The sequence below is a fragment of the Scyliorhinus torazame genome, chromosome 2 (genome assembly GCF_047496885.1).
Source record: "Scyliorhinus torazame isolate Kashiwa2021f chromosome 2, sScyTor2.1, whole genome shotgun sequence".
Classification (NCBI taxonomy): domain Eukaryota; kingdom Metazoa; phylum Chordata; class Chondrichthyes; order Carcharhiniformes; family Scyliorhinidae; genus Scyliorhinus; species Scyliorhinus torazame.
Genome location: NC_092708.1, coordinates 200,583,318 through 200,597,778, shown reverse-complemented (window position 1 = coordinate 200,597,778; position 14,461 = coordinate 200,583,318). Strand labels below are relative to the sequence as shown.

Sequence of the window (14,461 nt, the reverse complement as noted above, 5' to 3'; positions counted from 1 at the left end):
AAAGTTATGAAGGGAATAGATAGGATAGATGCGGGCAGGTTGTTTCCACTGGTCGGGGAAAGCAGAACTAGGGGGCATAGCCTCAAAATAAGGGGAAGTAGATTTAGGACGGAGTGTTGGAGGAACTTCTTCACCCAAAGGGTTGTGAATCTCTGGAATTCCTTGCCCAGTGAAGCAGTTGAGGCTCCTTCTTTAAACGTTTTTAAGAAAAAGATAGATGCCTTTCTAAAGAATAAAGGGATTCGGGGATATGGTGTTCGGGCCGGAGAGTGGAGCTGAGTCCACAAAGATCAGCCATGATCTCATTAAATGGCGGAGCAGGCTCGAGGGGCCAGATGGCCTACTCCTGTTCCTAGTTCTTATGTTCTTAAGATGTCTGGAAAGATGCGCCATGGGTTCAGAGGTCGGGCCGCATTGCGGAAGAAAGTGACAGAGGCGTCATACTGGTTGTGGTCAAGGGTGTCTATTGTGTTTTATAGCTCCCCAATTTCCCGATAGTGTCTTCCCCCCCTACCATTCCCCCCCCCCCTTTATCCCCCCTCCCCCTCCCCCGGTGCCCTCAGTGATCCTCGGTGTGCTTTGCCTTCATAGCTCTACCGCTACTTCTAGGTGTGTCTCCAGGATGCACATCAGAGGTGGAGGCAGCCAGCTGCTTATCTTGTCCCATGGCCTCGATGCCCTGGCGGGCGTCCTCTGGAGCCGGAGGGCCCGCGCACTTGTCGGCGGCACATGTACAGCCGTGCCGCCCTATCCCGTGTGCTGACTGTGAGGTGCAGCCACATCAGAGGGGTAGAACTTGGGGGTGCTGTCACCACTCCATGGGATGGGTACAGGTAGCCACCCGGCGCCCCTCCTCCCGTTTCGGTGCCCATGGGACCCTGGGGTTCACCTTGGGATGGAGGGGCAACTGATTAGAGCCCCGGGTGCCCCTGCATTATCTGACTGTGCCAGCTCTGGTGGCTCCCTGAAGGTCCCCCAGGTTGAGCCTGGTGGTTCCTCGCCTCGATCGTGTCTTCCTTGGAGCACCCCTCTGTGGTGGTCACTCAGGTGGCTGGAGAGGGGGCCACCCAGATGCGCCCTTGGTGATGCTCCTCAGTGACTGTGACAAGCTCCACAACATCTCGGCCAGTCCCATCTGCGAGCAGGGCATGTCTCGCAGAATCTCGTCAAGGTCAGCCTGGTGCTGGGTGACATCCCCCAGCGAATCGGCCATTCTGCCGAGACCCTCAGCCATGGCCGTCACCGACTGCGTGACACCTTGGACACCTTCACTCATGGTGCTGACGTTGTGCACCAGGCTCTCCACTGCAGTGTTGGCCACAGTGCCACACATTACCGGCGACATTTCAAGCGCCCGTAGCCTCTGGGACTCTTCCAATCGGCAATGGATTTGTTGGAATGTCGCTGACATCTCCCTCTGAATGCGCTGACAACTCCCTAACCCCTCCATCAGCTCAGCGTAACCCTGTACCAGAGACACAGCTGGGTCCTGGAATCCATCAGACCTCTGACTGCTGTCTCGCCTGGGGGTTCCTGCCTCCACCTGATGTGCATCAGCACCTGTATGGTGCTCACCAGATTGTGCCCCAGAAGCCTGACCACTGACATTTCCCACTGAGGTGCATGTATATGCGGTGATGGAGGTTGGGGGTGACAGCTGTGACACCTCGATCGTGTCTTCCTCGGAGCTTCCCTCTGTGGTGATTACGTGGGTGGCTGGAGAGGGAGCACCTGGGATGCACCCGGTCGTTGGCTGGAGGACCTGCGGGAGAATGGACATGTGGTCAGTCAGTAAGTCAATAATAACTCAAGTTTGCCAGGTCCCCCGGGTTGAGCCTGGGGGTTCCTCACCTCTGCGCCGTTCGCCAATCTCCGTATAGGTGACCGCTCTGTCCTCAACCAGCCGGTCACCTCCAGGGCCTGCACCTCGACGGAGGTGGGGATTCTCAAGACCGACACCCCTCAGCTAGTCTGGCCCTCGCCCACCGATTATAGGTGAGCTTTTCATGAGGAGACACAGAGAGGGCATCGTTAGCCACACGCATGGTTCACAGTGGTGGGAGGGGGAAGAGGGTATGATGGAAGGTATGGGGGTGGTTGAAGGGAGAGGGGGGGTGAAGGGAGGTTTGGGGATCGCATGGAGTGGGGGGATGGATGCTCACGTCGGGGAGGAGAAGTCTCGGGGGTGGGGGGGGGGGGGCACATTGGTATCTACTCACTTGTTCTGCCTGGTGCAGGTTGTTAACCTTTTTTCGGCACTGGAGGCCAGTCCTACTGATCACACTCCCAGAGCTTACTGGCACTGCTAACCCGTCCCAGGCATGTGACTGACCCTCCGGAACCCTCGGGGGAACAGGACATCTCTCCTGGCCTCCACTGCGTTTAGGAGCCTCCCCAGATCTGCATCCCCGAATCTTGAGACCGGTCTCCTGGGCGCCATTGTTGTGAGCTGACTGGGGTTGGCTGAGCAAGTGCAGCTTAAGTGCTGCTCGACCTCGTTAGTGGGGGCCTGGCAAACGCGGTCCCGGCGAATCAGCTGGCGAGCCTTCATTTGTGGCAAGAAGCCTTCTTAAGTGGACCAATTATCGTTGAATAGCGTTGCTGGCCTCGCTGGGCTAAGCGCCGTTAAACTCGCGGCAGTTCCCCCTCGGAACCACACATAGAATCTTTCCGGAGAATCGCGCCCATAAATAGCTGGAGACAATGGGGAACGCAAAGAGGTTAGGGGAGAAATTTTAAAAGGGCACAGTTAGGAAAGCAAAGTGAAACTATGAAATTAAGTTGTAAAGGGACATTTAAAAAAAATTTTGAGTATCCAATTATTTTTTCCAATTAAGGAACAATTTAGAGTGGCTCACCCACCTACTCTGCACACCTTTGGGTTGTGGGGGTAAGACCCACGCAGACAAGGGGAGAATGTGCAAACTCCACACGCACAGTGACCCGGAGCCGGGATCGAACCTGGGACTTTGGCGCCGTGAGGCAACAGTGCTAACCATTGCACCACCCTGCCGCCCCAGTTATACAGGACATAAAAGGAAATGGTAAAATATTCTCCAGCCACACAAATAAATTGAGGAAAGGCAGCATGGGACTGGGCCCGCTAGCTGCTTGTGTGATCTCGCTGTGTACAACACGGCTCCTCAGCCTCAGCACTGCTGTTGAAAATAATTTGACGTGAAGTTTTTGAGAGGGGCTATGAAGTATTACATCAATACATGCTTCACTATTTGTGAGGTGCTTCATTTTCAGAATGGCTGCCTGATTTAGCAGTCTCCTTTGGCTCAGATTCTGCTTCTCAGGAGATTTAACTTCCACCAGTTCCTATTTTAGCTCTTCATCTCAGAGCCTATAATATTAAAAAAAATATCAGTCCAAAAATATATTCTCGCTGCGCTCCGAGGACAAGTCCCTTTGCTTCTGTCCCGATTATTTTTAGATGGGTAGTGGTGGCTGAATATTAAATTTGGCATTGCTGAGGGAAGTCAGTGGTGCTTGAAGAGACACAGCTGCTGTCAGTGTCAACTGCTCTCTGCAATGGCACAGGAATCCTTTGCAAGTGTGAAAATGATGAGGCAGCCATGCCAAGTTGTCACAGTTGGGTGCTCCGTATAGTGTTAATGTTGGCTCAGCTGGTAGTGTACTTGCCTATGAGTTCATGTCTCAAAGCTGGGACACAAATTCCGGCTTGACATTTCAACGCTGTAGTTAGGAAGGTGCCTTTGAGGAGCCCAGGACTTCCCCTCACTGCTTTACAGCCAATAATGCCATTCCTTTTCTTAAAGTGTAGACACAGTTGCAATGCAGAAGTTTGCAGCGGCCAATTTGTGCATGAGAAGAACCCACCAGCACCAATGTGTCACTGGCCAGTGATGCCGTTTGAGGGCTGGATATCAACCAGGGACGGGTTTTTCCATATTTTGTCACAGAGCAGGGAGCCCGCCATTACCTGGCAGCGGGATCTTCCGGTCCCGCTGCTGTCAACAGGGTTTGCTGTTGCTCGAACCGGCGACTGGTGGGGGGCTGTCGTCATCGGTATCCGAAGATCCCGCCGGCAGAAACGGCAGGGAGATCCCGCCCAGGACACTGTGCTCCTTTGAATAGGCACCTTGAGGAATTTTATATCCCCCTGAGAGGGCAGAGGAAACCATGATTTAACATTTCAGCTGATAGGTGGCCTCCGTGGCATTAATGTAGCGGAGAGCATCAGCTTCGATTATGTGCTGAGGTCTCTGGAGTGGGATGGGACCCCAGTTCATTCTGACTCACAGGCGAGAGTGCTACCAACTGGCTCATGGCTGGCAGCATCACCAGTCACATTTGCTGCTGTTGGAGTTTTGAACTGTGCACGGTGGATTTGTGCTCCGCTGGGCAGATAGAGCTAAAAGTGTAGTGGCGAGTGTGACAGCAACGGCCCTATACACAATGTCTGCCCAATGTAGCATTCCTTTTGCTGCGATTTATAATTGCACCTTCGAGACATAGCTGGCAGCAGGTCAGTTTTTATATATAGGTGATGAATTGTCTCATGCACATCCTTGGGACTGCTGATTGAAAATGCTTTCAAACCGTCAATATTAAGAATATTTTCCTTCACATGCTCAGTATATGCAAACAGAATGTGTTCCTCATTAATAGCGCAGGCTGGATAGTAGGGAATGTGGCGATCATGGCTAACGAGGGTGCTGAGTGGCACACTAAGAGATTTCTAAAAATGATCACCTACTCATTATTGCTTGGAAAGAATGATTTGCTTCTAGAAATCACCTTTCACAACCACAGGACACCCCAAAGAAGTTTACGGTCAGTTTGGGCAGCATCGTGATTAACTTGCTGTCTCGCAGCGCCAGGACCCGGGCTCGATTCCGACCTTATGTGGAGTTTGCATATTCTCCCTGCGTCTGCATGGGTTTCCTCCTGGGGCTCTGGTTTCCTCCTACAATTCAAAGATGTGCAGGTAGATGGATTGGCCATACTAAATTCCCCCTTAGTGTTCAAGGATGTGTAGGTTAGGTGTGGTTAGATTGACCATGATAAAATTGACCCTTGGTGTCCAAAGATTAGGTGTGGTTGCAGGGTTAGGGCGGGGGATAGGTGGGGTGCTCTATCAGAGGGTTGGTACAGACTCGATGGGCCGAATGGCCTCCTTCTGCACTGTAAGGAATCTATACGTACTTTTGAAGTGTAGACACTGTTGGTATTGGAAGAACCGTGGCCCCTAATTAGTGCACAGCACGATCCCACAAAGCAGCTCTGCGATAATCTGTTCTTTGCGACGTTATTTGAAGGATACGTTTTGACCAGGTCGCGGGTGAAAATTCCTCTCCTCGTCTTCAAAATAGTGTCATGGGATCTTTCATGTTCACCTGACAGGACAAATTATTCTTGGTTGTGGGATCTTGCTGGGAGCAGATTGGCTGCCATCTTTCTGCATTCTTTTTCCAGTTGGGAGGGAGGTACACAGTGGCGCTTCCAAGGTGTCAGCATTCCAACTATTCTTAATTTTGATCCGTGCACACAAGACATCATTTCAGCATCTGTGGATGATAGGACACTTGGAAATGGGTGCGTTGGGAGGGGAGGCTCGTGGTGTCGGTTAGCGTGTATGCCTCAAACTGGGACGGCACTGGGTTTGTGAGGAAAGATTTTTGCGGTCGTACCGGAGCTGAATACTCACCAGTTGATATTGGAGGGGGATTGGAATATGACGTTGGGACCCAAGGGTAGACAGGTCCTGGCCACGAGGTCCCTTCGCGCGGTGGGGGGGGGGGGGGGGGGGGGGTACTGCAAAGGTGTTAGCCGGGTATATGATTGAGATGGGAAGTGCGTTGGAGGTTTCTATACCCACGGGACAGGGAGTATTTGTTCTTCTTACCAGTACATAAGGATCAACTTTGTTGTAGTAAGGAAGGCGCTGCTGGCTGGGATAAAGAAGGCAGAGTATTCGGCGATCCTGATATTAGACCATGCTCCGCACTGGGTGCATGTGGTCTTGGAGAAGGGTCTAGCCCAGAGGCTTGGGTAAAATTGTTATACAAGGATCCCATAGCTTGTGTGCGGGTGAATGATATGCAGTTGGAGTACTTCCCACTATTCTGGGGAATGAGGCAGGGATGCCCATGTCCCCCTCTCTTGTTCGCCTTGGCGATTGAGCCCTTAATAATTGTGCTGAGGGGTTCGGGCCTATGGAGCGAGATAGTGAGGGGGCGGAGCATAGGGTGTCTCTGTACGCAGATGATTTGCTGCTGTACATGTCAGAACCGGGTTCATCGGTGAGGGGCATAATGGGGTTGCTAGGGAAATTCTGGGCGTTTTCGGGGTATAAATTGAATTTAGGGTAGAGTGAGTATTTTGCCCTCTTCTCCAAGTGTTGGGGCGGGAGTGGAATTTAGAGTTGCGACAACTCACTTCAGGTATTTCGGGGTGCAGGTGAAGCCGAGACTGGGCACGGCTTGGTGAGCTAAATTTCACAAGCCTGGTGGGAAGGTGAAGGAGGTTTTGGGAAGATGAGAAAGTCCCTCTTTGTCATTGGCTGGCCGGGTGCAGGCAGTCAAAATGAATATTTTGCCACAGTTTTTGTTTTTCTTCCAGTGTCTACCAGTCTTTATGCCAAAAACATCTTTTCAAGGGGTGGATAGGGTGGCCTCATCTTTTGTGTGGTCAGGGAAGATAATGAGGATAAGGAAGGCCGTGCTCCAAAGGTGGCGGCAGTCGGGAGGCTTGGCCCTTCGAATTTGTTGCACTATTGCTGGGCAGCGAATGCGGAGAAGATGCGGGGCTGGTGTAAGGAGATGGGGGCACTGTGGGTGCGAATGGAGGCGGGTTCCTGTAAGGGGTCGGGATGTGGGCGCTGCCGGTGGTGCCATTACTGTTTGCCCCAGGGAAGTAATCAGGTAGTTCTGTGGAGGTAGCCACGCTGAAGATTTGGGGGCACTTCTGGCAGTAGTTCAAGCTGAGGGCAGATTAGAAGGTGATTCCGATAAGAGGGAATCATATGTTTGAGACAGGGAGTGGGGTCGATTCAGCGATCTACGGCAGGATTATGGAGGAGGACAAGGAGTCCATGGAAGGGATTAAGGCCAAGTGGGAGGCAGAGTTGGGGATGGGGCTGGAGGAAGGATTATGGTGCGAAGTATTGCGAAGGGTCAATGCTTCGACCTCGTGTTCAAGGCTAGGGTTGACTCAGTTAAAAATAGTGTATAGGGCACATTTAAAAAAATATATATATTTAATAAAGTTTTTTAACACAATTGTTCTCCCTTACAAACAATAAACCCCCCCCCCCCCCCCCCCCCCCCGCCGTAACAAAAAAAAAACGAGAAATCGCGCAGAGCAAGATATATACATGGCAAAATGATATATTTACACAGCTTTGTACACTGGCCCTCACCCGTACGTGCCAGTTTCCCCAGCCCTTCATGTTACCTCTTGCTCATCCACCCTCCCAGGCAGTCCCCCCTTTCCCCCCCCTCCCCCCCCCCCTCCCCTCCCAGGACATCCCCTCCACTCCTCCCCCCCCAAGGTTGCTGCTGCTGCTGACCGACCTTCCTCTAACGCTCCGCGAGATAGTCTAGGAACGGTTGCCACCGCCTGCAGAACCCCTGCGCAGACCCTCTCAAGGCAAACTTAATTCTCTCCAACATTATGAACCCAGCCATATCATTTATCCAGGCCTCCAGGCTGGGGGGCTTCGCCTCCTTCCACATTAGCAAGATCCTTCGCCGAGCTACTAGGGACGCAAAGGCCAGAATGCCGGCCTCTTTCGCCTCCTGCACTCCCGGTTCGTCCACTACTCCAAATATTGCTAGCCCCCCAGCTTGGCTTGACCCGGACTTTCACCACCTGAGATATTGCTCCCGCCACTCCTCTCCAGAATCCCTCCAGTGCCGGGCATGACCAAAACATATGGACATGGTTCGCCGGGCTCCCTGAGCACCTTCCACATCTGTCCTCTACCCCAAAGAACCTACTCAACCTCGCCCCCGTCAGGTGCGCTCTGTGGACCACCTTAAATTGTATCAGGCTGAGCCTGGCACACGAGGAGGAGGAATTAACCCTACCCAGGGCATCAGCCCACAGACCTTCCTCGATCTCCTCCCCCAGCTCCTCATCCCATTTACCCTTCAACTCTTCTACCAGCGCTTCCCCCTCTTCTTTCAACTCCTGGGGCGTCATTCTCCGACCCCCCAGCGGGTCGGAGAATGGCTGTTGGCCGCCGTGAATCCCGCCCCTGCTGGTTGCCGAAGTCTCCGGTACCGGATATTTGGCGGGGGCGGGAATCGGGCCGCGCCGGTTGGTGGGCCCCCCCGCTCGATTCTCCGGCCCGGATGGGCCGAAGTCCCGCCGATAAATTGCCTGTCCCGCCGGCGTAAATTAAAGTACCTATTTACCGGCGGGACAAGGCGGCGTGGGCGGGCTCTGGGGTCCTGGGGGGGGGGGGGGGGCGCGGGGCGATCTGACCCCGGGGGGTGCCCCCACGGTGGCCTGGCCCGCGATCGGGGCCCACCGATCCGCGGGCGGGCCTGTGCCGTGGGGGCACTCTTTCCCTTCCGCCTCCGCAACGGTCTCCACCATGGCAGAGGCGGAAGAGACTCTCCCCACTGCGCATGCGCGGGAAACTGTCAGCGGCCGCTGATGCTCCCGCGCATGCGCCGCCCCGACATGTCATTTCCGCGCCAGCTGGCGGGGCAACAAAGGCCGTTTCCGCCAGCTGGCGGGGCGGAAATCCCTCCGGCGCCGGCCTAGCCCCTCAATGTTGGGGCTCGGCCCCCAAAGATGCGGAGCATTCCGCACCTTTGGGGCGGCGCGATGCCCGTCTGATTGCTGCCGTTTTGGCCGGCAGTCGGCGGACATCGCGCCGTTTGGGGAGAATTTCGCCCCTGGTGTATTTTGTATAGGGCACACTTAATGAAGGCAAGGATAAGCAGTTGTTTGAGGGGGTGGAGGACAGCTGCGAGCGTTGTGGGAGGGGCCCAGCCAATCATGTCCATGTGTTCTGGTCCTGCCCACAGTTGGAGATGTTTTGGGGGTCGTTTTTCAGCATCATGTCTGAGGTCGTGCATATGGAACTGGAGCCGAGTCCACCTGAGGCCAAATTCAGGGTGTCAGACCTGCCTGAGCTGCAGACTGAAGGGGGGTATATGTTGAAGCCTTTGCCTCGTTGATTGCCTGCAGGTGGGTCCTGTTGGGGTAGAGGTCAGCTTCTCCCCCTATTGCCTCAGCGTTTACACAGTAGATGTTTACAGCTTGAAGCTGGATTTCAAACTTGCAATGTACCTAGAGTGTGTGAGATTTTGTTTGCGCTCAGGGCCACAGGCAGGAAAGCACGTCATCTTTCAGGTCGAAAGCGCCAGAGCTCAACCCAAACCTGCCTGCCACCTTCATCGGCGCTGACTAGTGGTTTACCGAGGGGCCTCGTCAGGCTACCTCACCGTGTGTGCCTTGCAGTGCCCAACAGTCACGGAAAGCATCTCCTATTTATATGTGCTTAATGACAATTAATTCCCACTATCTGTTTCTCTTCACCGTAACAAAGTAATTGATATGACATGAATAGAACTCATTACCACAGAGAGTGGGTGGAAGTGAGTAGTTTGGATGCATTTATGGGTAGGCTAGCCAAACATATGTGGGAAATGGAGAATTGAGCTGATCAGAGTCAGTTGAACAATAATGAGAGGAGGCTGCAGTGGTTCATGAAGGTGGCTCACTCACCACCAGAGTAATTGGCGATGGACAATAAATGCTAGTCTTGCCAGAGACCTACATGGAAGATGAATGGATACAAAAAGCGGGGAGCATAAATGTTAGTATGGGCTGGTTGAGCTGGATGGCCTTTTAGGTGCTGCATTGTATTTGTAATTCTTTGGACAGTTTTAAACTGGGTGAAAAAACAGAGGCCGGGATTCTCTGACCCCCTGCCGGGTCGGAGAATCCCCGGGGGGAGGCGCAAATCCCGCCCTGACGCTGGCTGCCTTATTCTCCGGCGCCGTTTTTTTGGCGGCAGCAGGATTCCCACCATGCCGGTCGGGAGCCGTTGACAGTGGCCCCCTCAGCAATTCTTCGGGCCCCGATGGGCCGAGTGGCCGTCCGGTTTTGGCCAGCCCCGCAGGCGTGAATTACTCACCTCACGCACGGTGGAACCTGGCAGGTGAGTATGCGGGGGCGGTCCTGTGGGGGCGCGGGGGGGGGGCCTCGGTGGCCTGGCCCGCGATCGGGGCCTATCGATCCTGCGGGCAGGCTGTTTCCGTGGGGCCCTTCTTTCCTCCATGCCGGGCCCCTGTAGGGCTCCGCCATATTGCCCCGGGGCCGGCGCAGAGAAGAGAACCCCCACGCATGCGTGGAAATACGCCAACCGGTCTGCGCATGTGCGGAAATAGGCCGGCCGTTCCACGCATGCGCGAGAACACGCCGTCCGTTCCGCGCATGTGCGAACTTGCGCCGGCCCTTCCCCGTCGGCAGGAGCGGCGCCAACCACTCCGGCGTCAAACAACCCCCTAGAAAGCTGTGAATTCCTCATCTTGGGGGGCCGTTGGCGCCGGAGTTGTTGACGCCGGTTTTCCAGCCGGCGTAGGGACATAGCCCCATTTTCCAAGAATCCTGCACAGAGATCCTGCACCAAGAGTCAGGACGAGTCAATAAAGCCCTTAACAAAACATATGTGGTCCTTGGATTTGTTTATAACTCAGTAGAGTTACATACAAAGGTCGTTATTGGTAGGATCCCGGATGTGAACCCAACTATTTTTAATTTGTAAAACTGGAGTGATAACTCTGACAAATAGATATCTTGTATGTTAAAACAAACAAATTTAAACACAGTATTAATCACATTAGCATCAAAGAAATAGCTTTACAGTTAACAGTTACAACAGTTCGTAAGTGAAAGAGACAACCTGAACATACTTCCTAAACCTGCCACTATATTCCAATTAGGCAAACCCATATATTTCAAATACCACTCATGAATAAAGTTAACAGCCAGGTTTCTACTTGCTTTTCTCTGTGCAGAATCTTTGGAGAGAACTTTTCAGGACCAAACAGAAACAGCTCTGTTCAGATTAGAGTTTTAGTACCAGCTGCCTTTTCAGACAGACCTGGCTCCTCCCATTAACTGCATCATCTGTACCCAAAGCATAAGATTTTTTTTGTCTCCTCTTACAAGATGTCCCCTGACTTGTTTAGCCAGGACCAAACATAATACCACTCATAAATTATGTACACCCCAGGAGTTTTCCAAACATAAATAATATTCCATTAGCTAGCTATCTGTAAACATGTAAATGGTTCTCAAGATCTATGAGGAGAACACTTCACCTGCTAATTAATGATTACCTATCTTTTATGACACCTTAATCACAGCTCTAACAGTCATACTGTCTGTACCCATCTTAATCCAGGGTTTACCGCAACAAGAATATATGACAATTTCTTACATTCACCGCATTATGCTAAACCTTTCTAAATCATTGGTTAAAGCTGTAGTGTGGTATTATGTTCCGGGTGCCTCACATTAAGAAGGATGTCAAGGCCTTGGCGTGGGTGCAGAAGAGATTTACTCAAATGGTGCTGAGCTTGAGGGAGTTCTGTGGTGAAGCTGGAGAAGCTGGGAATGTTCCCCTTCGAACTGAGGAGTTCAAGAGGTGATTTAATTGAGTTGTGCAAAATCATGAATGATTTTGATGGGGTAGGAAGGAACCGTTGTCAGTGGCAGGAATACTGATAACCATGCTAATGCTAATGTGAGTACTGAAAATAAGGGCAGCACGGTAGCACAAGTGGATAGCACCGTGGCTTCACAGCGCCAGGGTCCCAGGTTCGATTCCCCGCTGGGTCACTGTGCGGAGTCTGCACGTTCACCCCGTGTCTGCGTGGGTTTCCTCCGGGTGCTCCGGTTTCCAGCACCTTCCAAAGACGTGCAGGTTAGGTGGATTGGCCACGATAAATTGCTCTTAGTGACTAAAAAAGGTTAGGTGGGGTTATTGGGTTATGGGGATAGGGTGGAATTGCGGGCTTAAGTGGGTCGGTGCAGACTCGATGGTCCGAATGGTCTTCTGCACTGTATGTTCTATGTAACCAGAGGACATATGCTGAAGGTAATTGGAAAAAGAACCTGTGGCGAGGTGAGAAAACATTTTTCATTTACACAGTGCGCTGTGATACATTGCCTTGAAGATTAGTGGAAGCAGACTGAATAGTAATATTGAAAAGAGATTGGGTTTAAAACGCAAAGGGGAAAATAATTGCACTGCTAAGGGGAAAGAGCATGGCAGTGGATCCAATATTATCTTGCTGTACCAAAGAGCCAGTAGAGGCATGATGGATTGAATGGCTTCCTTCTGTGTTGTAGCATTCAATGATCACAATGGTACTTTAAAAAGTACTTACGTATACGGATTAGTAGCAGGGGTAGGATCCTCGGCTCCTCGAGTCTGCTGCGCCATTCAAAAAGATCATGGCTGATCCGATTGTAACCTCAACCTCACATTCCCGCCGACCCCCAATAACCTTTCACCTCCTTGTTAATCAAGTTCTGCCTTAAACATATTCAAAGACTCTGCCTCCACTGCCTTTTGAGGAAGAGAGTTCCAGGGACTCATGACCCTCTGAGAGAAAAAAATGTCTCCTTATCTCCGTCTTAAATGAGCAACCTTTTATTTTTAAACAGTGAACCCCAGTTTTAAATTCTCCCACAAGAGGATTGGCTGTAAAATGCTTTGGGGCATACTGAGGTTGTCAAAGGTACAATATGAATGCAAATTCTTCTTTATCCCAGTAACAATTTACAATTAATATTTACACTTGTATTTTTAACTTTTCTAAACAGCCTTGACTTTGCAATGAAGTCAGGCAGAGTGGGGTGTTATCAAGCAATTAGGACCCCAGGGAGCCATCTGTAGTGCTGAGGAAGCTGATTTGTTCTGTGATTCTGTGCCAGCTAACTTGTAGTTTTCTTCCTCCACCCCACAGTAACCTGCTGTCCTCCGAGTACAAAGAAATACATTATGAGAAACAAAAGAAATTCTTTTCAAAGGTAAGCCCCTGATTTTGTTAATTTTTGTTCTTTTTTGGGGTAGGAAAGGCTCAAACAGAGAAGGATCAGAATTAAATAAACTGTGATCTGTGATGTGGCATCTTCGTCAGTTTGGGGTGTGGTTTCACTCCCCCACCCCACCCCACCCCGCCTCCCGTCACACCATAGCTGATCTGGGCCATAGGCCAATTGGCCCACACTGATTCCGATCCCTTTTGATAGGCTGAATGTTGTAACCATTCTCTGATTCTACAGGGAAGTGGGACCAATGGAGTTGTTTGCGGAGAGAGCTGGCATGGACGCAACAAACCGAATGGTCTCCTGTGTTGTAACCGTTCTACCTAACCACAATCGGACAATCTCCAGCTTTTTTGGGAAGATAGTTCTGGACTTTCACTCCCCTTTCTGTGAAAAATTGGAAGAATTCCTCCTCAACAGCTCCCAGCAGAACATCCAAAGCGGCTTCACAGTGGGGCCGGAGTCCACATTTTCATGGAAACCTTTCTCTGCTGGCTATCCCCCCCCCCCCCCCCCCCACACAAAAAGTAAATAAATCAGGCTTGTTAAAAGTGGGAGTAGTGGCCCTTCCAACACCTCTTAATGCTGTCATGGGAAGCCAAATGGATTTTTTACAATTACCCCAGGGGTCAATGGAGTTAGGGTCACAGCGGAGGGAAGAGAGGGAGGTATACGGAGACAGAGACGGGGTTGCAGGGGAGGGAAGAGAGTTTGTGGGGGTAAGGCTCTGCTGACTGTCATTGGGGGTTAGAATGACCCCCAATACCAACGTTTGAATGGCCAAGAAATTTAATGAGCTAATCATTCATGTTGAAAAGGTTCAAAGTATGTGTTCCTGTGATTTGACCTCCTTATCAAAGAAAGGATATACTTGCCATAGAGGGCATGCAGTGAAGGTTCACCAGACTGATTCCTGGGATGGCAGGATTGTCGTACGAGGAGACATTGGGTCGACTGGCGTGTATTCACTGGGATTTAAGATTGAGGGGGATCTAATTGAGGCGTATAAGATTCTGACAGGTGAATGACGTGATACAGGGATGTTGTTTCCTCCGGCTGGGGGGGTCTAGAACAAGGGGTCACAGTCTCAGGTAGACCATTTAGGGCTGAGGTGAGGAGAAATCTCTTCACTCAGAGGATGGTGAATCTGTGGAATTCTCTACCACAGAAAGTTGTGGAGGGCAAATCACTGAGTATATTTAAGAAGGAAATCGCTACATTCCTAGACTCTTAAGGTGCCAAGAGCTATAGGGAGAGAGCAGGAGTGTGGCGTTGAGTTAGAGGATCAGCCATGATCATGTTAAATGGCGGATCAGGCTCGAAGGGCCGAATGGCCTCCTCCTTCTCCTGCTTGCTGTTTCTGAGACGGAGATAGTTTAGATTTTTTTTGCAGAAAGGCAAGTGAAGGGTT

The 14,461-nt window shown here is 51.6% G+C and overlaps 1 protein-coding gene across 4 annotated transcripts in view; it reads left to right on the top strand.

Moving 5' to 3' along the window:
• The window catches only part of LOC140395135 (disintegrin and metalloproteinase domain-containing protein 23-like), a 256,264-nt gene that overhangs the window by 76,939 nt on the left and 164,864 nt on the right, over nt 1-14,461 (top strand). For all 4 annotated transcript variants that reach the window (XM_072482631.1, XM_072482614.1, XM_072482622.1 and 1 more), the window contains exon 4: nt 12,969-13,032. In XM_072482631.1, coding sequence (XP_072338732.1) covers nt 12,969-13,032 — 64 coding nt within the window. The remainder of the gene's footprint in view (nt 1-12,968; nt 13,033-14,461) is intronic.